Raw genomic sequence first — 26,865 nt, forward strand, 5'->3', positions numbered from 1 at the left:
CATCAGGACAACTCATTGGTAAATTAATGGTGAAGTCAGTAAATAAAGAGGCGCTACCCTAACCCTTCCCACATAAAGATCAGCTTCCTGAGTATTAAAGAAATGATTCAGTGAAAAGAATCTGTGTCTGTGGAGGGGGTTGGTTCAGCCTTGATACATCTAAATGCACAAATTTAGATTTGTAAAAAATGAAAATGAGAAGCTTGGAAGCATTCTGAAATGAGGTAATTTTTGTATCATCATCAGAACATACATTAAAATAAATTACAGCTTTATGACAATGGCACTGATGATATTAATCCTGTCTCACAACACTTAAATTCAGCTGTTTCGAAATAGAGCTGAAGTCACAGTATCTGTGTCTGAGAAGTAACTTTTCCACTCCAGCTTAGTCCCCAAGCTTGCTTTGGACACGCAGTTGTTTTTCCTATCCTCTGTGTTTCTTCCTGCTCCTCTGACTTCCCCTCATTCTTTTCAGTCTCTTGTTGTTTCTATCTGAGCAAAGATAAAACAAATACTGACTGTGATGGTGGTGTGTAAAATCATACTGTGAAGAAGTTCAGAGAGTTTAATGAGGATTTTGGCTGTTGGAGGGCGGAGCGTGGAGGTCTGGGGATTGTGTCATCAGCAGGCATGCTCCCTCCTGCAGCCGTGACATCACTGCAGCATTCCTTTCCACAAAGCTGGAACAACAGAGACCCCCATCACTCTCCTCATCGCCATCTCCTGTTAACCCTCTCTACACATTCCTTTCTACCCACATCGATCAGGAAACTTTAATTCCATGCTCCACTTTTGGAGAGAGGAGTGGACCTCACAGGGTCCAGAAACTAACCACAATGTTTGCTGATCAGGAGACCTGATATCGCAGAGACTCGCTGTGATGGAGAGCTGCAAACACAACAAAGCAACTTTTTCATAGCTTTCTCTCTCAGACATCACTCACTCAGTGTCCCCCCCCCCCGCCCCACCTCCCCTGATATATCAACATCTCCTCTTGCACAAAGCCCTGATTCATTGCACTGTAATGCTGCTGTTCCTGTATGGCCGCACAACAAAAGCTTCACCATCAGGAGGAGCTCGATGAAGTCCGCCAGACGGACGTGCCCTGCTCTGGACGTTGGTGAGGCCCAAATGGAAGCAAAGGCATGAGATAGTGAGTCAAAGCTAAAGTGATATAATGTTGTGGGGGAAGGGAAGAAGGAAAGAGGGAGAAGAAAAAAGGAGGCAGACTCAATGAGGGAGGTAGGGAAAATAAAGCTGACAGAACAATAAGGCAGAGCTGCACAGGAGAGAGAAAGAGGACAGTTTAAGATAGAAAAGGCAGGTACAGTCACATCCGGCTGGCATGCAAAAAGTTAACAAAACGGGAGGTGACTGTGTGTCTCTGCCTGTGAAACACTTTATGACACTTTAGATTGCATTTGTTAAAAACATCTCAGTGTACTTTTGGTAAGACTGAACAACTGTTGCATAACTCAGTGTGTGTCTACGTGCATGCATGCATGGGTGTGTGTGTGTGCCAAGTTTTCATAGTAGATGAATGTGTCATGTTTTTTACTGCACTTTGCCTGAGATTAACTGTTCACCTTTTACGGCTGTGAGGGAGGTGGTATTGTCATTCAGCCAGAGAAGGAGGAGGGGTCGACGGACGAGTGAGTTGGGGAGGAGGGAGGTACAGAAGGAAAAGGAGTGGCCTTCTGCAGATAGTCGCCCTCTCTACCGGAGTAAGTCTTCTCTCAGAGGCAGCTCATAGAAGAGAAAATAAACCAGGAGTTTTGAGATATAGAGCAGGGAAAGAGCTGTCTTCACACCACATCTTCCTACAGGTATGTAATAGCAGCTAATAACAGCCAGTGTGGGTGTGTTTAAAGGTGACAAATGATTCAGATTTGTGTTTTCTGCCATTTAACCATTCAATATGAGGGCTGTAAGAGTGAGGATATACCGTGAGCACTCCCACAAAGTTGACTGAGGGCGTTTGTAGAGGTGATAGAAAAGTGTGGTTCATTTGATGAATGTGTGGCTGATATGGATCATGTAAGATGATGTGTCTGTCTTGAACTTTGGACGCACTCTTCACTGTGGTCATAACTGGTTTTCTGTACTCCTGTCAGGCGGTGTGAGGTTCTGAAAAAGTCATGGCATCAGCAGCTCCACCAAAAAGGATGGTGTCCTCCGTCTTCATCACTCTGGCATCTCCTTACCGGGCCACAGTGACACAGCAGCAGCCCGCCCTCCAAGCTCACAGCGCCCCAGCCAGGGACAAGCAACTGGCTGCTGTAAGAGTCAGCCCGGTCAGCCCAGGTAGCAGCATACACCCCCTCAGACGAACAACAGAGGACCAGTCACCACCTGGGTCTTACAGCAGTAGTAACAGCCCAGGCAGGACTCACGAAGGGCCCTCTGCCCGAGCTCCAAACCCTCAGAGCCCCAAACCTGCCCAACCTGGACCTGTCAAACCCCAACAGCAAGAAGAGAAAAGACAGAGGATGCCAGGTAATGCTCATAAAATCTGTTACTACAGCCTTGTGTGTGACCAATCAGGGCTCAGCTTGCCTCCACTATAACTTTTCCTTCTCTAATTTTGCATGGGAAAAATCATTTGAACATCTCAATGAATATCATTTATTAAGACCAGCACTACTTAGGTATATATCTAGAGCCAGATTTAGAAGAATTCAGAATTGGATTTCATCATGTACCAACCTTCAAGGGTGCTCTTTATGTATAAAATGTCTAAAGGCCTTTGTGGCTCCAGAGGGAGCTGTATCCAGAGACTAGGTGTTCTTACATGAGCACCCATATCCTGGTTATGATCCGGTCTGCACAGTATCCTGGTTTTGCTCTGTTGATGTGAACAGCTTTCCAAAAACAGAACAGGGGCTCAAATGTGCAAAATCAAAGCACAGCAAGATACAGAGTGACACAGAGTATAAGGCTAAATAATAAAACATCAAGTCGAAATCTATTTTTGTGTTGTTACAAACTTATTTTTACTTGCCAAACAGAGCACTTCCCTCTTCCTCCTCCTCCTCCTTCTGATGCACCGCCTTTATCTCTGGGAGCATTGCTCTCTGAAGGATCAGCACTTTCACCACCTCCTCCTGTCCAGACGTCTTTTTCCCACCCTTTGACCCCAGGCCAGCAGCCAGTTTACAACAAAGAGGTATGCAGACTTCTCTTTAGTTGTCACTTCAATAGTTTACATGTGTGTGGACATGTTTTCATGTTTAAACTGTCATTTATTATTATTATTATTATGCCAATTTTCCTCAATAAAGTATGCTTCAAGTACTTCACGTCATTCTTTCCATTACTTTTCCATATACTGTATTATGTTTTGCAATGATTACGCAGAATCAGGAGGAAAACACATTAATAATGGGACAACAACTGTCTTATGGACATGGCTAACTTACTAAAAGACTTTATAAAGTTGCACATGTGCCTGTACAAACAGAGGACTTTCTAAATGGCTGCTATAGTTATGAGAAAACGTTGGTTCCCAACAATAAAAGCCACCACGTCTCTGGGTGGAAATGATAAAAGATCAGGAAAAGGGGCTGAGACGTAACAGGACGGCTGTTATTGTCCTCAGTTATTGTTTCTGTTGTTCTACCCATGTGAACAACACAAATGGATAATATTGTTTTGTTTTTTTTTGTTTTTGGTCAAATGTAGTAGAATTATGCTGCTTTGTAGAGAAAATAAGTTGTCAACAATCCTTTGTGTCATTCAAGAGCAGATTTAAGCCAAACAGTAAAACTTTAAAAAAACACTGATTATCAATTTTTTCTTACATCAGTAATATGCTTTACATTCTTTCAGGTAGAAACAAGCCCACCATCTAGTGGGTTAAACCAAGATGAACACTCCTGTGGGATCCCGGACACAAGCAGAGAGAGCAGAGGTAACATGATCTCTGTTTACACACTTTTACCACTCTTTGAGCCTTTAAACTGCTCTGCCCACACACACGCTGTAATTATTATAGCCTGCTTTTAACATCTGATGTTTGTGCACAATGCAGACGTGTGTGGTTTCTGTCGGAAGCCAGTGGCTCTTTCTGATCCTGCGATAGAGGCTTTAAACAGGACTTACCATGATGGATGCTTCCAGTGTAGATCCTGTCACATTCCCCTGGCTGGTAAACAGTACTACAACAAGGCAGGGATTCCTCTCTGTGAAGACTGTTACCAGGTGGGTCAGAGTGAATACAGAAACCACTGCAGAGTGATACACTTAGAAACAATTTATGAAGGAGTCTGTGTCTCTGTCTCTGTCTTAGGCCAGCTTGGAGCTTTGTTGGGCGTGTGGGGAGGCCATCACAGATCACATTATCCGTGCACTAGAACGAGCATACCACCTTACTTGTTTCACCTGTACGACATGTAAACAGCAAATTGGAGAGCAAGCATTTGCTCAAGGAGAAGTTGGAGACATTTACTGCCTTCAGGACTACTACAGGTAGAAAACGGATTGCACCATTTGACTGCTTCTTTTTTTTTTAGATGCTTAACAATTAAAATAATCTATAACATTTCCTTTCCTTTAAAATTTTTTGACTTAACAGGAAGTACGCTCCCCAGTGTAGTGCCTGTAACCGGCTAATCATCCCAAAAGAGGACGGTACTGACAGCTACACTGTTGAATGCCTGGGACGGTCCTACCATGAGAACTGCTACAGATGTGAGGTACTGTGTGCATTGCAAACAGCTGTATTATAAGGAGACACTGTCCAGTCTATACACACAGACACATATTGTTCATCATCTGTTAACATGTGTTGGATATCGTCTGCAGGTCTGCGTCATCCAGCTTTCTCCTGAACCAAATGAGCACGGCTGCTATCCTTTAGACGGGAAGATGCTTTGCAAATCTTGTCACCTGAACCTGGTCTCTGGTCAGCACTAACTAGCATCATGGTCCCCGGATGAACAACAACCAAGACAAAACTGCCATAGGAGTCATAATATGGATGTTTTTTATGTATCATGCTTTCTAAAGATCCTACTATTCTTCTTTTATACTTGATAATTTTGCACTCAGTAAATTTTACATGCACCTGATATATTTTTGCAACAAAAACACACAAATCCTAAAATCTCTGTCATTTTTTGTGTTCATCATTGACATTAACCTTATATAAAAATATAAAATAAATAAACATTTATGGAAATGTAAACTAATATATTTAATCTCCAGGCAGACTGCAGTGTGCATTAAATTTGTGACACACCATCAAAATTACTGTTATCTGTTCAGATAAAACCATCGATTAGGCAAAGCACAAGCAGATTTATTGCAGGATCACATTATTGCCTGCCTCATCAATACTGATCTAATTATACTGATTGGACATTATTGTCAATTTTCACTCTGAATCCGGCTGAATGATTTTATTTATGTCTCAAAATGACTTGTTGATCAATTACATGTTTCTTTTTTGTTTCTATCATCATTCATTCATTTTTTTCTTTTTAACCAAGTAAACATTGATATGCTGGCTTAGTCTGTTATGTTTTTGTTCAGTCTTTAACCAAAGGTTTTACCTATAATATCACAGAGTCAAGGGTTGGGGGGGTGGGGCACCTTCTGTGGGGTGGTGGTGGTGGTGAAAAAAAGTATATTAGTATTAGTATTAGTATATTATGAAATATAATATAATAATATGAAGTAATTTCCTGCGGATTTTAACAGGTTGTTAAACACCTATTTTACCTACAGAAGTAAACTAGAAAAGCATTTCCTGAAGAAAATGCAAGTTTGATTGCCGCAGCTGAAGCATTGCTTTGAATGCTGATGTGAACGATTGCTCTGAATTGCTGGAGAATCTGCAATCTGAACTTAATTTGCTGAAACACAGTTAAGAATTTAGAAAGATGAAGCTCTTATCTGGAAAAGTAGAAAATGTTTTAATATTATGAAGATATGAAAGAGAAACAGCTGAAGACAAGAACAGTATGAAGTCACGACCTTAAAGAATAGCCTGTGAATATACCATATGGAAGGTCTGAGGGTGGAATAATACCATAAGACTATAAGAAGCTCAGGCTGTGTGATTTGAATGTGGAAAAGTAGTATACAGCTGAAGGATGATCAATATGACAGATATAATGCTTAAAGTCTGATAAAGACTACAAATATGGCCGCTTTGTATGCTTCTAGTGTGTCAGCATGTCACCATGGTAACAGCCCTGCCTGCCTGCCTGCCTGCCTGCATCCATGGCAACCGGAATGTTTATGAGCTGCCCCTAACTGCAGCTCTCTTTCCCCCTCCTAATGCATTTCCTATGTAAAACCACCCTCCGAACAACGTCTCATATTCTCCAAACCGAAGAATTTAGACGAAAAATAAGAACACCGTCAGAATCCCAAGAAGTTGCTCTACAACTGGTACGAGTTTTATGTCTGGGATGTCGAAGATGTGGAGATGGCGGCGAGTTAGAAAATATGGCAGCTCTGCTTCTCTGTTTTTGGTTTTACATTATGTCTTAATGGAGGAATGACCGGCACTCTCCCCGAACAGCTGGCCTTCAGGGCAAAATGGTTTGGTGTTGAGTTTTAAGACTGACACCAACAGAACCCAGACCATTTTTCCTTCGAACTGGTGGCCAAATTATCCCTGTCAGATAAAAGGTGCAGACGTGACAGCAGGATAGAAACGCAGAAACTGGTTTAATTTTTTTCCCTCCCGCACTCTGAGCGATGACTCACCCACTCTAGCTCCCAACATTCCACGCAATACACACTAATGTTAAACTGAGAAGAGACCTCAAAAACCACTTCATCTTTAATCCCCTATCATTTGAAGACGGAGCTGAACTTCCAAATTCTGAATACAACTTTTGAAGACCAAGACATTGGAAGTATTTTAAGCCTCGAATGGTTTCTCTAACTTAATATTTGTAGGAGCAGTAGCATTTTGCAAAATGCATGGTTTGAAGGGCTCTCCCATTGACTCCAATGTTAATTTGAGGGTGGAAAATGTTTAATATTTTTAATATTATAATATTTGTAATTATTATTGAAGGTTTCCGGGAATGTCCTGAATGAGCTGAATCTTTTGATGTTTGAATGGTTTGAATCGGCCCATGCATTCTGAAGATATGCTGAGCCAAAAAACGTACGGAAGAATAATAATAATAATAATAACTAGAAAAGCATTTCCTGAAGAAAATGCAAGTTTGATTGCCCCAGCTGAAGCATTGCTTTGAACGCTGATGTGAACGATTGCTCTGAATTGCTGGAGAATCTGCAATCTGAACTTAATTTGCTGAAACACAGTTAAGAATTTAGAAAGATGAAGCTCGTATCTGGAAAAGTAGAAAATGTTTTAATATTATGAAGATATGAAAGAGAAACAGCTGAAGACAAGAACAGTATGAAGTCACGACCTTAAAGAATAGCCTGTGAATATACCATATGAAAGGTCTGAGGGTGGAATAATACCATAAGACTATAAGAAGCTCAGGCTGTGTGATTTGAATGTGGAAAAGTAGTATACAGCTGAAGGATGATCAATATGACAGATATAATGCTTAAAGTCTGATAAAGACTACAAATATGGCCGCTTTGTATGCTTCTAGTGTGTCAGCATGTCACCATGGTAACAGCCCTGCCTGCCTGCCTGCCTGCCTGCATCCATGGCAACCGGAATGTTTATCAGCTGCCCCTAACTGCAGCTCTCTTTCCCCCTCCTAATGCATTTCCTATGTAAAACCACCCTCCGAACAACGTCTCATATTCTCCAAACCGAAGACTTTAGACGAAAAATAAGAATACCGTCAGAATCCCAAGAAGTTGCTCTACAACTGGTACGATTTTTATGTCTGGGATGTCGAAGATGTGGAGATGGCGGCGAGTTAGAAAATATGGCAGCTCTGCTTCTCTGTTTTTGGTTTTACATTATGTCTTAATGGAGGAATGACCGGCACTCTCCCCGAACAGCTCGATCTACAGGCAAAACTGTTTGGTGTTGAGTTTTAAGACCGACACCAACAGAACCCAGACCATTTTTCCTTCGAACTGGTGGCCAAATTATCCCTGTCAGACAAAAGGTGCAGACGTGACAGCAGGATAGAAACGCAGAAACTGGTTTAATTTTTTTCCCTCCCGCACTCTGAGCGATGACTCACCCACTCTAGCTCCCAACATTCCACGCAATACACACTAATGTTAAACTCAGAAGAGACCTCAAAAACCACTTCATCTTTAATCCCCTATCATTTGAAGACGGAGCTGAACTTCCAAATTCTGAATACAACTTTTGAAGACCAAGACGTTGGAAGTATTTTAAGCCTCGAATGGTTTCTCTAACTTAATATTTGTAGGAGCAGTAGCATTTTGCAAAATGCATGGTTTGAAGGGCTCTCCCATTGACTCCAATGTTAATTTGAGGGTGGAAAATGTTTAATATTTTTAATATTATAATATTTGTAATTATTATTGAAGGTTTCCGGGAATGTCCTGCATGAGCTGAATCTTTTGATGTTTGAATGGTTTGAATCGGCCCATGCATTCTGAAGATATGCTGAGCCAAAAAACGTACGGAAGAATAATAATAATAATAATAAAGACGTAGAAGAACAAGAGTTTGATTGCCATGGCAATCAAACTAATAATAATAAAGACGTAGAAGAACAAGAGTTTGATTGCTTTGCAGCAATCAAACTAAATATTAACTCAATGACTATTTCAGAGACAGATTGCAAGTTTGATTGCTGCAGCTGAAGAATTGCTTTGAATGCAGATGTGAAGGATTTCTCTGAATTGCTGGAGAATCAGAGCAATTCAGAGCTTTGTGTGCCTCTGTGTGTGTCAGCCTGTCACCATGGTAACAGCAGAGGAGACCTCAAAAACCACTCCAACTTTGAGCGCCTGGAGTGCGGAAACGATTCGGAATTAGAAAATTCTGAATTGAAGTTTGATAGAGCAGCATCTAATGAGCGTTTTAAGACTAAAATGGAGTCTGTAGATTGAAATTTGTAGGAGGAGATACATTTGGCAGATGACCCTAGTTGAAGGGCTCTCTCATAGACTCCCATGTTAAAAATGACACCGAAATTGCTTAATATTTGAAAAACTGACCCAGAATGTCCTCTGTGAGATGAACATTTTGATAGTTGAATGGCTGAAATCGGTCAATGTATGTTGAAGATATGCTGCGCCAAATAACGTACGGAAGAATAAAAAGAAGAAGAAGAAAGAGGGTGAAGAACAATAGTGTGATTATTGTTCTTCACTCTCTTTCTACTACTCTCATTTACAGAGACAGAAAACTGGCAAATCTCCCTCATGCCCACCTGATTGAGTTTACCCGTCATCACTCACCTCAGCAATAGAACTTTCTCCACTGGCCCTACATGATGGCCCTGCCTCTGACTCACTCCCAGTATCAACCTTAAATATAGATGGAGATGGATTGTGCATTACTTTTCATTTAACAACCAATATAAGTGAGCTTTAAAAATATATATTTCATCAATGAAATAACATCAGCATATTTTGTTTGAACACAGTGGTCTTCTCATCATCTGAGTTTCAAAAAGTTGTTGGGCCATGAACCAAACTGCTTAATGCAGATGATACTGAAACACTAAAACTACTAACGTACAAAAAATGCATGTCTTTATTTTTACTTGCTTATAAAACTACTTAATTCACAAAAACTGTGTCCATTACATTTATTTTATTCTTGCTGATAAGAATACGAGCAGGTGGCTATGTGCACTGGCTAGGCGAGGCTGATGCTAGCAGGCTAACAGGAGCTAACCTGGCCTCATTATAATATGGGTTAATGCCGAAAACAACTTCTAATTTTGCGTGTCTTTGTTCTCCTCGTGTCCATTGTGTGTGGGGAGGGAGCAGAAAAGGCAACAACATGTCGTCAGACAAATAATACCAGTCTACTGTAACTGAAAGTAAACAGTAGCTTCCTCCCAACAAGTTGATTCAACATCAATGTACCGTCGCCTGGGGCCATTTAACAAAACAGTAAGGCTTTGGCATGAGCATGAGCTGGGATGACAACTGCACTGACGTTACCTCCTCCAGCTTCGACCAGCACCGACGGTTCTTTACGCTCGCTCGAAGAAAGCCACTGGCTTTGATAGGTCTGTTACTATAGTAACGGTATTGTAGCGCTGCGGTAACCAAACAAACAAACCTAGAGTGGATTTCAGCGATGAGGTTGTTCTCTTATGAATCAAGTGGAACGGACTTTTTCACGAGCAATCGAGACAGCGTTAGGTGGAGTTTCCTACTCAGTAAATGTGGGGGTGTCCAAACGGGCCATTTTAAACTGTGGGGGGACACGTCCCCCTCTGATATTGGTAGCTACGCCTATGATTAAATCTCCTTTTATGCTGTGAGGCTGCACGCAAATCTTGCTCACGAGCAGCTGATCCTCTTGAAGACGTCGCGTGTTTTACGTCGCTGCCGGGACCGCGCAGCTCGTACGCAAAACCAACAGGAGCGAGGTTGATGCGCGTTCACGCGCGCGGATCGAGTACGCGGCAGCTAAAGCTAAACGGGCAGCAGGCTACCAGGCCCAGAGCATTCACGGAATCTACCGTCGTTCATTTTGTTCAGGCGGACCTCCGACCGGCAGGGATTAGAAACGTGCGAGATCATATGTGTGTGCAGGGGGAAAGAGTAGCGCAAGATGGTTCGGGAGACCAGACACCTTTGGGTGGGAAATTTACCCGAACATGTTCGAGAGGAGAAGATTGTGGAGCATTTTAAACGGTAGGTTACGCAAGAGAGAGCCCGTGTTTGTGAAGCAGTGCGCGCTAGACACAGTACCAATGTAAGCTAGTTACGATCGGCAGCTGCTATGTATGCTAATACAGCTAACTTTAGCATTTTTTTTAGTTTTACCAGTCAGGAAATTTCTCGTGTTCTGTGTGTTTTATAATGCACCACTACGATCTTTATTTAGGTAAAATACACAGAATCGAATCACTCGAGTGTAAATTAGTATGATTTTTAACCTTTCGCTAACTTTTGCTAACGCCAACGGGCAATTAGCTGGGTTTGCTAGCCACCGAGCTACCACCCAACCAACCATTTTGTGGGAAGTGGAGACGTTTTCGTGATCTGCACAAACCAAAAGCAGGCAGCTAGCTTAGCGTTAGACTGGGAGCAGGTCAAAAACATCATGTGGTTTATGTTGTTTCAGCCATTATAAATGTCAACACACATTAACTTAGAGGACTATTGAAATTTGCCAAAAATGCAAAATCGCAGAATGATCAGTGAGTTCACTGGGCTGGTGACCAAATGTTAGGAAATCGTTGAGCAGTTTGACGTCTTTTGCTATCACTGTAGCTACTCAAACAAGCAAAGATACTTTATTGTAAAGTTGCGGGTAAATCGAAAACCAGATTTTGCTTTTGTTAGTAAGCATGTACGTGAATTTATATAGAGCCGATAGCGTATACATGTTTCCGTGATACATAAAGCTATTTTCAGCTATATAAAACCAAAGACCAGTCAAGTATTTCAACAACAGTCTGATCTAAAACAAAACAAAGGTTTTTGAAAATAGAGATATTCCTCATTCCCGCTATTGTTTTAAGCCTAATACTTGAATAAAACTTGAATGCAAAATGACTTTGTTTCCTAATTTGACGTTCATTGCTCTTTGCTCCCAGTTTCGGTGACTTATCTGCACTTCACTAGACTTTAGCTTAGAGGATTAGTTACACATATCCTATTCTTGACTCATGTATGTGAAATTTCCTCTGTGTTTTTCATTGTAATTTCCTCTTAGGTATGGCCGTGTCGAGAGTGTTAAAGTTCTACGAAAGCGAGGGTCAGAGGGGGGTGTTGCAGCCTTTGTGGATTTTGTGGATATCAAAAGTGCCCAGAAGGCGCACAATGCTGTTAACAAGATGGGAGACCGAGACCTTCGGACTGACTACAATGAACCTGGGTCAGTCCCTAGTGCTGTACGAGGCCTTGATGACAGCTCCCCCTCAAGCAGTCGAGATGTTACAGGATTCTCTAGGGGGACAGTTGGTCCAGTGTTTGGCCCACCTGTGTCCCTTCACACCAGAGAGGGACGTTATGAACGGAGAATAGATGGGTAAGTGGACACGGTGTCCCCTTGAAATCCAGGGGAGTTTAAATATCACATAGGTGTAAAACCTAAACACATAGTGGGGTTATCCATCAGGTATTGACACTTCATGGGGTTACACAAAGGTAATCTAGGAATCGTTCCACTTTTCATCATAATTGACTCGCCTTGGCCATGGGAAGTAAATTAACTACACATTATCATTCGGTAAGGTAACTATATTTCAAGGTTGACCTCGGGTTTCGGATATTACATCTTTAAGGAATATCCTGGTGATTTTTGGATTACATTCTGTGGGAAACTACCTTGGGGAGTTTTTGGATTTTTTTTAATAAATATTGGATCTAACCGTGAGTTCTACTGGGACCCCATGAAGCTGGAAGTAAATCTGAAGAATTCATACTGGTATACCATTACTTGAAGAACCCTGCTCCTTTGGTTGTCATTTTTTTCAACAGCTGATGTTCGGAGTACTTTTTTTTTTTTTAAGAAAAAAAAAGATGAACATCTCTGGATACAACCTGTCCCGGATTTACTTTTTGGTCAAGTACTGTCATTACACATCACAAGAAAGACTGATGTAGAGCATATGTCCCAGGTTATCTCAGTCATTTCAGGATGAGACTAATGATACATCAAACATTTTTGGAAGCTACAATAAGAAGAATTTGCAAGAACACTAAGGATCCAAACCACCAGTGCTTGTGGAGGTATTCTGGTTTTGGGGTTGATGCCAATGAAGAAACATGAAGAATGGACAGCTGGGATGTATTGCCCTGGATGTATGCGTTGGGATACCCGGTGCTGGATGTACTGAAATTGATTTTAGTTTGGATAGGTTTAGCTGTCGTTCATTTGGATTACTCAAGTGTGGATGTAGCTGTATCAGATCTCAGTGAAGAGAAGAGACCTCCAAGTGAGTTAGAGGAAGATGAAGATATTTTTTTCCCCAAGTAAACTGACATGTTATAGCAAAAAGATGAAGCCTTCTAGTAGTCTCACAGATGGGATCTATGCATAGTGGATTTATGTCATGTCCACCAGCCCCTAAGGATTTTATGTTCTGTGATGTGTGTCTGAGCTTGACTGATGTGAAGTAACTTGACGTTAACCAGTGGAATACATCTTTTCCAACATAAAGCCTAATTTTTGGGACATCACATTACCTTACACTACAAGACTGATCATGTTGGATATATTTTCCATCTGGGCACTAATTTAACTGAATAGTCACCCTGGAATGTGCTGAATACTCTGAAGTCCATCATATTTTTTATTCATATTTATTTATTGAGGTTTTATGTTCCTATGTTTTTTCCCACTTGTCCTGAAAATCCATAAAGAGGTCCATTTCTGTGGTTGTTTTCTTTTTCCTTTTTTCCATCCAGTGAAGAGAATTAAGTAGCCTAACTGTGGATTATACATCAACACTCAACGGCCGGTGCTCAGTTTATGAAGAAAACGTGCAATACAATTCACAAGAACCGTTTTTGATTATTTAGATCAGTTGGTTTTTTCCCCCTTTGGTTTTTCAATCGGGCTCTCACATTCTGACCACCTAGATTTTATTTGGATTAGTTTCGGTAACTTCTTTTCTAAAAGGTTGGTATTGCTCTGCCCTCTGCATATTTTCTTTCTCTACCAATAGTGCTTTGTCTAATATGAGTTTTGCATTGCTTTTTTGAAAGATTAATTTGATCCAAGAAAGGAAAAATAGCCATTTTATTTAAAAGTCAATATTTTTACAACACTTGTTTTTTTTTGGTCATTCTGATGTATTTATGCAAGTTCCTCTTTTCTTTTACATAAGTTATATAAAGTTTTGTTTAGGTGTAAGATATATGTATCCAAACCTTGCATGGCATTCGCAAATATCTTTTATAAAAGGGTAGTAATCATCAGTAGTGTCTCAATAAATAAAAATTCTGGCTACTGACAGTGCAAATTTTAGAGCATTGTTACAGATGTATCTGCATTAATTTGTGCAGACCGTGCCAGTATTTGATAAGCTGTTTGTCATTAGAGTCAAATTATTTCACTTGGAAAAACTGTGTTCATAATGAAAAAAGCCTACATTTAAATCACCAGAACAGTGGTGAATGCAAGAATTAAGTCACATTACAAATACTGGCATTGTAGTTTATAGGTGGTTGAGGATCTTATATTTAACCAACATCTAATTTGTTCTGTACTAGCGTTGATTGCTCTACTGGTCATTTCTCACTCTAGTGCATTTTAAGGCCAATAATGTTTTCTTTTTTGTGTGGAATTATATTCATTCTTTTCCCCCCTCTCTACCCTGTTTTTTTATTTCACAGTAGTTCAGAAAGCCGTGAACGTGCATATGATCACAGCCCATATGGACACCATGACCGCAGTGGCACTTTCGAGAGACAGCGCCACTACAATGCTGATTATTATCGTGACCGCTCTGTGTTTGCTGCTGCTGGCCCAGGGAGCAGTGCTATAGGGGGAAGTTTTGAGGCATCAGACCCACACTTTGACTCTAGAATTCGAGACCCCTTTGCTCTTTCTAATTCTACACGGCGTGACCTGTACCGAGATGACAGAGGACGACGAGTTGATAGAACTTATCATCACCGTCGCAGCCGATCATCTCATTCCTCACAGTCAAGACACCCTTCCCCTCAACGGACCACGGGGCAAACCCCCAAAACTCCTCATTCCCCAAAAAGAGCCCCCTTGTCTCCTGGGAGAGGCCCAACATCTCAATCTCGTAGCAGATCATCAAGCTCTGATTCTGTCAGCAGTACCAGCAGTACAGGCAGTGGAAGGTATGACATTTATTTTGCCTAGATTTCATTTTGTCAACGAAAGAAGTATGTTCATTCAGAGTGACAATACATGTCTTTTATTTGTTTTGTTTTTTTAACAGCGATTCAAACAGCAGCTCGAGTGATGGATCTCGGGCACGTTCTGTTCAGTCGTCGGCCACACATGCACCTGCTCAGTCTTCTCTGGGGCTTGACTCAGAGGAGCCACGTAGAAGCTTTGGAATTAAAGTGCAAAATCTGCCAGTGCGCTCCACGGGTGGGTTTTTATGTTTGACAAGGTTGTCAAGGCTGTTTTTTGTGTTGTATTCTCCAAATTGTATACAATTGTTTTCTTCAAGTCTCCAAAACTTTATTTTACATGGTAGCAAATTGGGCCACTGTTAACTGCTAAAGGACTTTTGGAGTGTGTGCTAGTAATTTTTATGTAGAAAAAAAAATTAGGCATTGTTGCTTCTTTACATTCCAAACTATTTTGTTGCCATTTTGTTGTTGGTAGTCATTAACTTTGAATGTGACCCCACTGGTATACAAGTCACACTGCTACTTATATCTCCATTGCTGTTCTCTTGCCAGTTTGCGCTGGTAATTATACCAAAGGCTTCCATCTTAATTTCTGTACCCCATACACTGAAGCCAAGAATTTGTTTGTATGTCAAAGATATGGCATTTTTAAATTATTGCCACCCTTTAAAATTAAGCTTGATTTATTTATACCTGCATCAATTTCAAAAAAAGAGACTTAGAGTAGATGCAGGACTTGTGGTTAGACAGCTCAACCCATTTGCATTACTGTCAGTTTATTTTGTTCTTATTTCATGCTGATTATATGACTATTGGACTACTTATGAGTGTGAATAATTTGAGATGGTGTGCACATGTTCCACATTCTTTTGGCAGACACAAGTTTAAAAGATGGCCTCTTCCATGAGTTCAAGAAACATGGGAAAGTAACTTCAGTACAGATCCATGGAGCATCAGAAGACCGCTATGGTTTGGTGTTCTTCAGACAGCAAGAGGATCAAGAGAAAGCCCTTAGTGTCTCTAAAGGAAAGCTCTTCTTCGGTATGCTTATTGAAGTCACTGCGTGGAATGGTCCTGGTAAGTGATGGCAAACAATTTAATTTCCCAAATGCAATTTTTCATTGACTAGGCTGAGGGTGAACTGGTGTATCATATCTGTAGTAATAATTTCTCTCTTTCGTCAGAAACGGAGAGTGAAAATGAGTTCAGGCCCTTAGATGGACGGATTGATGAGTTCCACCCAAAGGCCACAAGAACGCTGTTTATAGGCAACCTTGAGAAGACCACCAGTTATCAACAACTTCTTGACATTTTTCAGCGGTTTGGAGAAATTGTGGTAAGTTACCATCTCATTGCATCGGTACAGGTTTTTTGTCTATACAAATAAAAGGCTTTATAATTGTTCTGTCTGTTCTCCTCAAGGACATTGACATCAAGAAAGTTAATGGAGTTCCTCAGTATGCCTTTGTCCAGTATTCTGATATTGCTAGTGTTTGCAAGGCCATCAAGAAGATGGATGGAGAGTATCTGGGGAGCAACAGACTTAAGGTGAGCTTTATACAGTGTTTTTGTTATGTGTATGTGTTAAGTCTATTACAATACATTATTCTCCCTAATATTGTTGCGTTTTATTCTTTGCAGCTTGGTTTTGGGAAGAGTATGCCCACAACATGTGTTTGGTTAGATGGTTTGTCAACCAATATCACAGAACAATACCTCACGCGGCATTTCTGCCGCTATGGACATGTAGTTAAGGTAAGGTAATCTGTAGTCTCTAGTTTTTCAGATTTGTTTTGCCTTTCATATGAAGTTGTTTTTAAGCTGCAATTTGTGTGCTGTGATTTGGTGTTTTTTCAGGTTGTGTTCGATCGATTGAAAGGAATGGCTCTCATCTTGTATAACAACACAGATTTTGCTCAGGCAGCTGTAAGGGAGACCAAAGGCTGGAAGATTGGTGGCAACAAAATAAAGGTAAAAACACAAATCAAATACATGTAATTGATTTGTAAATGTTGTGTTTGAATATTTATTTAATGTTTATTCATCTATAATAGGTGGATTTTGCAAGTCAGGAGAGTCAGATGGCATTCTACCGATCTATGCAGGCATCTGGTCAAGACATAAGAGACTTCTATGAAATTCCCCCTGAACGACGGTAAATTTACAATTTTGTTATTACATGTAACTTTTTTCTTTATTTTTAAAGACATGATATTAACCCTGAAAATTATTGGTATTTATATGCACATATGCACATTTTAAATTGAAGTATAATAATGAACAAAATAAATTCCCCTTCTCTACCTGTTGTCCTCTTTAACCCTACAGAGAAGATCGCAGACCTCCATATCACGAATTTACAGCAGAAAGGGCGTACTATGAGAATATACGAACCCCTGGCCTCTATCCAGAGGAGGCTAGAAGAGACTATGCTGCACGCAGCAGAGACCGCTTTCCTGAGTTGGAACATTATCAGGGGGATCATTTTGACCCACGATATCATGAAGACCCAAGAGACTACAGGGATTACAGAGACCCCTTTGAACAGGACATCCGAAAATACACATATATTCAAAGGGAGCGAGAAAGGGAGAGAGAACGTTTTGAAGCGGATCGTAGCAGGTGGAGCCCCTCCCATCCAAGGCGACCTATTACACCCACAGTATCGCCTTCGCCAACTGAACGTGCTCCCAGAGACTCAGAACGACGTGTTTACAGTCAGTCCTCTGAAAGAAGTGGTAGTGTGAGCTCAGTGTCGCCGCCACATTTTGATAAATCTGAAAAGGCCCTGCTTGAACATGCCTCAAAAAGTGAGAAGAGTAGTCAGCCAGATCGTGTGGCAGGTGCTGAGAAGACCAAGCGTGCAAAACGAAAAGAGAAAGGTGACAAAGACAAAACTGAGAAGATTAAGTCAAGGAAAACAAAGGGGCAATCTCCAGCCAACACATTACCTGAAATAGAGCTGGAGTCTGGTTTTGATGGAGGGTCTGGAAGAGGAAGGGGAACAGACCAAGATGCTCATGAGAGACAAAAATGTAAGGGAGATGGAGAATCTCTCTCTGGAAATCCTTTATCAACTGCAAATCAGGATTCTGTAAAAAGTGACAGATCTGAAATTGGTAAAAGTGATAATTCAGACTTGGATGGAAGAAATCGACTTAAGAAACATCTAAAGGCTGATGCTGGAAATGAGGGGAAAGATTCATCTGTGGATTCCGATCGTCTTGCTGCAAGAAAAAGACGCTTTGCAGATTCTGGTGGAAGGACTGTTCGTCAGAAAAGAGGCAGACATGAGGAGGAGGATGGTAATCAGTCATCTGATTTCGGTGCTAGTGCCACATATTTGAAAGAATCAGACACTGACAAACACAAAGATTCACAATGGAGAGATTCTAAACTCAAAAATGACAAAAGTGGCATTCAAAAAGATGGTCAAGAGGACCTTAGAGGACAAAGAGAGAAATCGGAGGGATCTTTGGACCCACTGGAGTCGAAACGACATCCAGGGCATGCTTCGTCCAGAAGGTTTTCACAAGAGGGGAATGCCGATCAAAGCAGTACAAGAGAACAAGACCACCATGCTGTGTTCAAATTTGGTCAGAATGCTGAAACTCACAAAAGTGCCAAGAGCAAGGAAGACCACGTTGACATTGATCTCTCTCAGAGTTACCGTAAGCAGATGGAACAAAACAGACGTTTGCACCAACAGCAGCAACAACGTGAGACTGATAAATCTGACAAACCAGTGAGTCCACAAGGGAGTGAAACTGAGGAATTAGAATCTCGGAGTCTTGTGCATGAAGTTGGTAAACCACCTGAGGATGTCACGGACAATTTTCCATCCCACAAATTAAAGAAACTAGACCAATTTGACACTGACTCTGGAATAAAGAGAGAACGTGTCTACAGGAGTTCTAGACAAAAAAGTGAAGATCCTGATTGGAACAACACACCCTCTCCAGGACATCAGCACTTCCCTCACCATGCAGAAGAGGACTTTGTAGATGCTTCTCAGAAAGAGTTGAGTAGAGGTGATGAGAAAAGTCATACAGATTTGGAGCTTTTGGTCAAAAGGACACATAACACACAAGTAAACAAAACAAACACTCCTATACTTAGTGTGCAAGAGGAGCAACAAAAGAGATGGGAGAGCAAAGTTAAACAAGACTTGTTACCAGACCTGAACTTTTCTAGGAGTCTGAGTAAAAACATTCACAATCGTAAACGTTTGGAATATGGTATTTGGCACGACTTGGAACCCGGTGAAGTACGATCTGATTCTGAAGAGGACAGAGAAACCAAACCCCAGTCTCCGATGCCCTCCACCTCGGTGCCTTTTTCAGAAAGGCCAAGAGGTGACAGGTTTTCAGACCCCAAACTAGCACATCTTGAAAGGAACAAATTTTACTCATTTGCACTTGATCAGACCATCACACCTGATACAAAGGCTCTGCTTGAACGAGCAAAATCTCTTTCCTCCTCCCGAGAAGATAATTGGTCTTTTTTAGATTATGATTCTCACTTTGCAAACTTCCGCAACAGAAAAGACACAGAAAAAGTAGAATCAACTCCAAGACCTACACCTTCCTGGTACATGAAAAAGAAAAAGATTCGAAGTGAGTCTGAAGACAAACTTGATGACAGGAAGGAGGAGCCCAAACCAGAGGAGCAGGAACGAAGGGAACTGTTTGCCTCTCGCTTCCTTCACAGCCCCGTCTTTGAACTGGACTCAAGGCGACTTCAACACCTGGAACGCAAATATGAAGTACCTGAGCATCCACAAAACCAGCAGCCTGGTCAGCAAGATGGTGAACTTGACTCTGGCCCAGTTGTCCTGTTCCACAGTCGATTTTTGGAACTCACACGACTACAGCAACAGAAAAATAAAACTCAGCAGCTGCAGGAGCCGAAAGGAGACAGTGTATTTGCAGATGACAATAAAGTAGAAAAAACACTTGTTGAAGAGCAACAAGCTGTCCAATCACCTGAAGCAGCAGAGCCTATCCCTGAGCCAGAAATTAAACCGGTCAGTCCCGCTGAAGAACAGCTTCATGAAACCCAGCCTTCATCTACTTCTGTCAGCCAATCTGTGATCAGGGAACCTCCTCCATCTGAAGAAAAATGTGCTTCAGTAAATGTAGCCCCTGATATCTATTATCCAGTTTCTGCCAAGGATGAAGTAAAAGAAGACATGAAAGAAAATGAACACATTTTACCTGTGCACCTGCCAACAAGTGAGATGACATCTGATTTTGAATCTGTAACAGTATCAGAACCTAACTATTCAGTAAACAAAGATAAATTGCTATCATTGGAGGAAAAGTTTGATACTGTTGCTGAGGATGAAAAACTTCCCACCACAGACCAAACAGGCTGCAGCGAATCACATGATGAATTTGTTAGCAGTTCTGAACCTGAACCTGATTCTGAGATAACACAGCCTGAAGTACCCGAACCCACTAGTCCAATACCACCTACTTTTGTAGAACAGGTCAGTGTAGTCCAGACGGAGACTCATGGCACTTCTAACACAGAAGCAGAATCTGAAGGAGAGAAGAAACTTCAACTTGGAAAAGTGCAACTGCCCATTGATGAGACAAATGAGCATACAGTTCCATCTCAGAAAGAGAGTAAAACAAAAGAACTAAAAAATAAAAAGGGTAAACAGTCACCTGCTCAAATTGCTCCAGTACCTATGATGTCTGCCTCTAGTTCTGAGAAACAAGCTACCCGTAAGAGTGAGCGCATTGACAAAGAGAAGCTGAAACGTGGGTCGTCCCCAAGAGCTGAATCCAAGTCCACAAGCAAATCTCCTATTCATGGTTCAGATCCTGATACATTAGAGCAGAGCATATCGTTAGGCAGGGCAAGACGAAGAAATGTTAAATCTGTTTATGCCACCCCAGTGGAGGATGATGCGCCAGTTCGATCTGGAAAAGACATCATGGAGTCACCACGCGCTGCACGAAAGCGAGGTACAGACAAAGACTCAGCACCTCAGAATCAGGAACCTGATCCACCTGCTCCAACACCAGCAACTAAACGGGGTCGACCTCCCAAAAATCGTAGACCAGGCGATGAGAGCACTAAAGTAGATAAAGCTAAAATGGACAACAAAGACACTGATTCAAATGAATCAGAAAGTGGTGAACGAATCCCAAGAGTGTCAAAAGGGAAAATCTCTCCACATATGACAAAGGGTTCATCAAATCAGATGTCTACAGTCCAGGGCACTGGATCAACAAGGAAGGGAGACAAATCGGAGGTAGCTGGTGTTAATGACCAAGATGTTGATTTTATAAACAAAGATGGCTTGGTTACACAAGACTCAAGGTCGTTCAAAGAGGAAGCATCAGTTAAAATTGATCAAAAGAAAGAGGAGATAGAAAAACAAAGTACTGAAGTGGACAAAAGTGTTCTTCCTGAAAAAACTTGTGAGGGTAAATCCAATGGAAAAGAGACAGATTCACTGGTTGCAGAGGAGAAACACACCTCAGAAAAAGACAGGATTGTTAGAGGGAAAACCAAAATAACAAGGACTCCCAAGTCTCCTGTCCTCAAGAACCTCAAAATCCGACTCAATGTCACAGAGGTAAAAGATCTTCTTCAGTTAGGAGATGAAGAGCTTACAAATCCAGAAGAAAAAAAGTTTAAATCCAGTGACCAAAACGATCGTATTTCAGAGACCAGTAATGCCAACAAGGGAGGCCTTAATGATGAAAAGGAAAATGCAGCTTTGGAAAAAAGGGAATTGGAAACATCAAAAAGCTCCATTTCACAGGAGCTTGAACTGGAGCAGGCTGTAGAAAACATTGCCAAACTGCCAGCTTTTCCTGCAAAACCACCAACACCACCTGTCCCACACACAGAGGTAAAAAATGACCATGAGGCAGAAAAACCTTCAAATCCTGCTAGTGAGACAGAACTCATGGCTGCCATTGACTCAATAACTGCAGATGATCCAAATTTAACCTTAAACCAAGCACCTCCACTGAGTGCAGATGTAAGTTCTGAACCTGAGATGCAAGACTTTATTCAACCTGTCAAGGAAGAGGAACCACAAATAAATGTATCGGCTATACAGGATGAAACGACTTTCCCAAGCACACCTAAAAAGGGCCCAAAGGGAAGACCCAAAACACCTAAGCGCTCTAAAGGCCAGAAGCAAGTTAGAAAAGATTTAACAGAGGAACTGACAGCTCCTGTGGCCGATAGCTTAGCCTCTGATGTAAAGGTTATCTCTGAGACACCACCTTCAGTAGCTACTGCTGCAGTTATTACTTCTACTACAAAAAAACCTGAACCTGAGCTTCCAGCTGTCAAGGCTACAGATGTGAATACTGAGGCCGAGTCATCCCCTGAACAACATCTTAAGTCTGTTTACCCACAGTCTAAGAGTCCAGTATGTCCAAAACCCCAACACTTGCCATCCGAGTGCATCTCACCTTCTCTGTCTCCACTGGCTAACAGGCCAAATATCAGACCCCCCATACATTCAAGTAGGACTGTTTCTTCACCAGATTGGCGCCACCAAGCTAAAGATGCAGGTGTTTCGCCTTCACCTGTCATGCCACTAGCAGCCAAGGAAAGCCAGCTTTTACCCCCAGAGTCTGAAAACATGGATATTGATCATGGCACAAGTGACTTGAGACAGATTCTTATGAAACACAAAAGCTTTTCACTATCAGGAGGTAGCTCTCTTCCTAGTAATCCGCCCAACCTTCGAGATCCAAATACATCTGAAAGTAATGCTCAATATACAGCTCTTGTGCCAAATAAATCGCCACTCCCTGACAGTAAAATACCTGCTCACCCAACCCCACCTGTTGTTCGTCCTCCAGCCTCGCTAGCAGTCCCTGAGTCAAAATCTGTGATCTCTGTTATCGCCTCCACTGCAACCTCAGTTATCAGCCGTGTTTGCAACCCTCCTGAGCCAGAGGACAAAATAACCTTAAACATTGGAAATACCTGTGTGGACATGGCCCCACCTAAACCAAGCTACAGGCCCAGCAAAGGAGATCCAGGGTCATACCGTGGGCCATCTGTTGGAGATGAGGAGGGTAGTGCTGCACGCTTCATTGTTGAGAGCCCTACACTTGGTACTGGATCATGCCCAGGCCTGAGGGTTAACACATCTGAAGGAGTGGTAGTATTGAGCCATTCAGGACAAAAAACAGAGGGACCCCAACGGATTAGTGCAAAGATAAGTCAAATCCCACAAGCAACAGCAGGTGACATGGAGTCTCAGCAGTTGGTGTCCATGCCTCAGATTAAACAGGAAATGTATGGACATTCTCAGTCAGGACTTCAAAAGGGGTCATCATTGCAGACTGACCATGGGCATCCTGGAAAACCACAGTCAGCACTGTCTTCTATCAAACAAGAGAGCACTGGTTTGGAAAAGATGGATTCTACTTACCCGGCTGGACCTCAGGGCGTTGTGAAGCGTCTAACACAAGGTAACCAGCAAGTGCTGAGTTACCATCAAGACTACCTGCCGTTAAAACATCAAAAGAAAATGGACAGTGCTGATCCTCACAGTTCAGATGGAGCTAAACCATCTTGGACCTCTGCTGTAAGTCCTGCATTAAGCCCACATTTACCCTCTCCACCTGGAAACCACGTGGGTTTTGTTACAGCAGCTGGTGAGAGGGCTCCTTCACACCTCAGTGGAGTCAAGCAGGAACCACGGTCCCCACGTAAGTCGGGCCACCCACAGTCTCCATTTACAAAGGTGTCCTCACCCATAGGTTCTTCATCACCCAAAGGCATTCCTGTGATGTTATCCACTGGCCATCCTGCCATGCAACAGTTTATTACTGGTGTACATCATCCAGAGCAGTCCGTTATCATGCCACCTCACAGTGTGCCTGGGGGCTTAGGGAGGATGTCACCTCACTGTGTTACTCAGTCAATTCCAGTTGGACATCTTGTTCAAGGAGATGTTAGAGTCAATACTCCGCCTCTCTCTGTGATGAGCTATGGGATGCACAGTGAGACTCTTGCCTCTCCCTGGTCAGGTGCCATGCAACCACGTCCTTCCTCGCCTCAAGCTGTTAGCAGAGACAAGATTCTCAAGGTAGCCCCTGGCTCTTTGAGGGGTCATGAAGGAGAACAAGAAGAAACCAGACATCTCCACCAACCAGTAAGACCATCTGCCACTCAGCTTAAACTGGAGACATTGCAGTCAGATCCTCGCAGTACCTTGCGGAGTAGTGTTCAGTTGGAAACCTATATGGCACAAAGAGATGTGCGTGTGCTGTTGCACCAGCAGGGAGAGCGGTCAAGCACAGACGCCCATACTGGACACATTCAGGAGACTCTACCCCCCTCCTTATCTCCAAGAACACATGTTTTGACAAAAGCTGTGTCTGAGAAGGATCTACCAAAGTCATTAGAGGCAAAGAGGCCACACTCCCCTCTTCCCAAGGATGGAATAATGGGAATCAGACAATCTGGGCCAGCAATGGCATCTCCCCAGAGAGTTCAGCTATTGCCACCAGGTCCAAGTGGCTCATATGCAGAGTACTCCCAGATGTACTCAAACCCAAGAAGCATCCATTCTCAAATACCAGAGGCGTCTAATGTCGGACATAACCAGACACAACTGAATATCACACCATCTATGGTGAGTTTACTGCACCTAGTGTTTAAAAGCAGGAAAAAACGAATCCTTGTATTAAAGCCTGCCCTGATGATCGTCATCTTGCATCATATATTAGAGCACTGTGTAGCTGGAAATGTCTGTCAGTATCCCTATGTTGGAGAAACTGTTCCTGACCCAACACACTATTTACTTGCATTTATAGGGTGCAGACCTCCAGACAAAACCAGACAGCAAGACACCACAGCCTGTTAATATGGTGCAGCTGCTCACGGTAAGATAGAACTCCTCCCAAATTATCTTCAGGATTGTTGGTTATGTCTGACAAACTGTTCTTTGTTTTGTCTTCTATTTAAACAGAAATACCCTATTGTATGGCAAGGCCTGCTGGCACTGAAGAATGACACAGCTGCAGTCCAGTTGCATTTTGTCTGTGGCAACAAAGCTTTGGCTCATCGATCATTGCCCCTACAAGAAGGAGGAGCACTGCTTAGGATTGTTCAGAGAATGAGACTAGAGGCTTCACAACTGGAAAGTGTAGCCAGAAGAATGACGGTATGTGTCTCTTGTTCCATATTCTTTTTATTTAAATTCAGTCACAAAACTGTATTAACCTGTTTTTTTCCCTGTAGGGGGACAGCGACTACTGTCTTCTCCTTGCTCTGCCTTGTGGACGAGATCAAGATGATGTCCTAAACCAAACTCAGGCTTTGAAGGCAGCATTTATCAGCTATTTGCAGACAAAGTTGGCCGCTGGTATCATTAACATCCCCAACCCAGGTTCCAATCAGGTAAGATATATTGCCAATTGAAAGTATATTATTTGGTTTAATGGTTAAAACGATAACCTCTTCTGTCTGACCTCCACAAATTGCATTGGGATTTATTTTTATTGTGAGCACTTCATATGTGTAACCAGTGTTTCGTCTTTGTTTTTCCAGCCCGCCTATGTGCTACAGATTTTCCCACCTTGCGAGTTTTCAGAGAGCCACTTATCCCAGCTCGCCCCTGACCTCCTCAACAGGATCTCCAGCATCTCACCACACCTTATGATTGTCATTACCTCTGTGTAACCTTCACTGCTGGGAACTTTTCCGATGGATGTTCTCACTGATGAGCCTCAGGAAACCGGAGGAATATGAGACTTATTTTTTTCCTGAACACAGTGGGAATGTGTAGGGTCAACCCTGTCAACACTTTCTGCTTTTTTGTTTTTTTCATCTATCAGTCTTTTTTTTTTTATTTTGTCACTCCTGTCTGGTATCTTTGTCCTTCTCAAAAGAACTCAGGGATGGACCAAACCAGAATGAGTCTTACTTGACCATTTCTCTGCTGTATTTCTATTTATTGGAGTTTTATTTTAGTGTTCGGACATTCTCTGAAGAAAAAAGAAAAAAAAAACAATTAGTGAATATCGGGTGGCCTCTTTCTTTCATCTGTCATTTTTTTTTATTGATTGTCATACTCATTTCCTCACGAAGAGACAGGATCATAGAAGCTGTTGTACCACAATGGCTACAAAGACATTTCAACTTGTAATTTTAAATAATTATGTACAGACTTCCTCACCCAGGCTTTCTTTAGTGGAGGAAGTATTCACTTGTAAATCTATGGAGACCCTGTAGAGGACCATGGTTGTTTAACAGCTCCTTTAATTCCACCAGCTCTGCTCATTTTCTCACACTACTGAAGCATTTACACCTCTGGCACCTGCCTTCGCATTGCTACAGTATGGTTTGGGAGTTTTTGAATACAGGACTTTGTAAATATTTTAAATATTTAAACGTCAATGGAACTTGGACAACTTGACAGAGGCGTGGACTCTGGGATATATCTGAACGCAGAGTGTGGAGATTTATTTGAATGGATCCTTAATTTTTGGGTGTAAATACTTGTAACACAGGAAGGTTGGCAAACTCTCCTGTAGAGTCTGCTGATGGCACTTCATATTTTGTAACTCAAATAAAACAAAAAAAAAACTCCAGAAAACATTAGTATTTAACATAATCATTTATTTTTTATGTCATATGTTTTTGGGGCAGAGGGCCTAGCTCCTTTGACTTGTGGTTTTACACATTTTATGCTTCATGCTGGAGCGAAGATATTAATTAAAAATGGGGTTGACTTGCACCATGTCACAAATTTAAAGGGTGTGTGTAGGAGGGGGGTTCACCAATCCTGAGAGCTTCCCTTACTGACTGCATTATTGTTGCATAATTTTGTGACTTCAGTGACAGAAGAGCTTTGCACTAGCTGCTCAGCTGTTCATTTATATGGTATTGGGATCATATGGAACAAAAAAAGGTTAATGTGGTAAAAACAGGTGTTACTAAAAATGCATAATGATTAGATGTACT

General features: G+C 41.9%; 2 protein-coding genes across 7 annotated transcripts; both read left to right on the plus strand.

The window, feature by feature from the left end:
- Positions 1-1,018: 1,018 nt before the first annotated feature.
- On the plus strand, positions 1,019-5,511 carry fblim1 (filamin binding LIM protein 1). Of its 3 annotated transcripts, XM_028406591.1 has the most exons (9): positions 1,029-1,156; positions 1,606-1,829; positions 2,118-2,499; positions 3,012-3,169; positions 3,832-3,913; positions 4,034-4,203; positions 4,292-4,470; positions 4,577-4,697; positions 4,807-5,511. In XM_028406591.1, the coding sequence occupies exons 3-9, from the start codon at positions 2,142-2,144 to the stop codon at positions 4,915-4,917; spliced, it is 1,179 nt and encodes a 392-aa protein (XP_028262392.1). In that variant the 5' UTR covers positions 1,029-1,156; positions 1,606-1,829; positions 2,118-2,141; the 3' UTR covers positions 4,918-5,511. The 3 variants fall into 3 exon arrangements, with proteins under 3 accessions (XP_028262393.1, XP_028262392.1, XP_028262394.1); XM_028406592.1 differs by lacking the exon at positions 1,606-1,829 and having other exon boundaries at positions 1,019-1,156; XM_028406593.1 differs by lacking the exon at positions 1,606-1,829 and having other exon boundaries at positions 1,029-1,123.
- Positions 5,512-10,441: 4,930 nt separating this feature from the next.
- Positions 10,442-26,499, plus strand: LOC114436346 (msx2-interacting protein). 4 transcript variants are annotated; one of them, XM_028406557.1, is made up of 15 exons: positions 10,442-10,752; positions 11,780-12,094; positions 14,407-14,883; positions 14,985-15,139; positions 15,781-15,981; positions 16,089-16,240; positions 16,327-16,452; positions 16,546-16,659; positions 16,762-16,875; positions 16,959-17,059; positions 17,233-24,532; positions 24,714-24,782; positions 24,869-25,063; positions 25,141-25,299; positions 25,450-26,499. In XM_028406557.1, the coding sequence occupies exons 1-15, from the start codon at positions 10,670-10,672 to the stop codon at positions 25,579-25,581; spliced, it is 9,693 nt and encodes a 3,230-aa protein (XP_028262358.1). In that variant the 5' UTR covers positions 10,442-10,669; the 3' UTR covers positions 25,582-26,499. The 4 variants fall into 4 exon arrangements, with proteins under 4 accessions (XP_028262358.1, XP_028262359.1, XP_028262360.1 ...); XM_028406558.1 differs by having other exon boundaries at positions 14,410-14,883; XM_028406559.1 differs by lacking the exons at positions 10,442-10,752; positions 11,780-12,094 and adding an exon at positions 13,546-13,690.
- Positions 26,500-26,865: the final 366 nt, after the last annotated feature.

The sequence above is a fragment of the Parambassis ranga genome, chromosome 5, assembly GCF_900634625.1.
Source record: "Parambassis ranga chromosome 5, fParRan2.1, whole genome shotgun sequence".
Lineage (NCBI taxonomy): Eukaryota > Metazoa > Chordata > Actinopteri > Ambassidae > Parambassis > Parambassis ranga.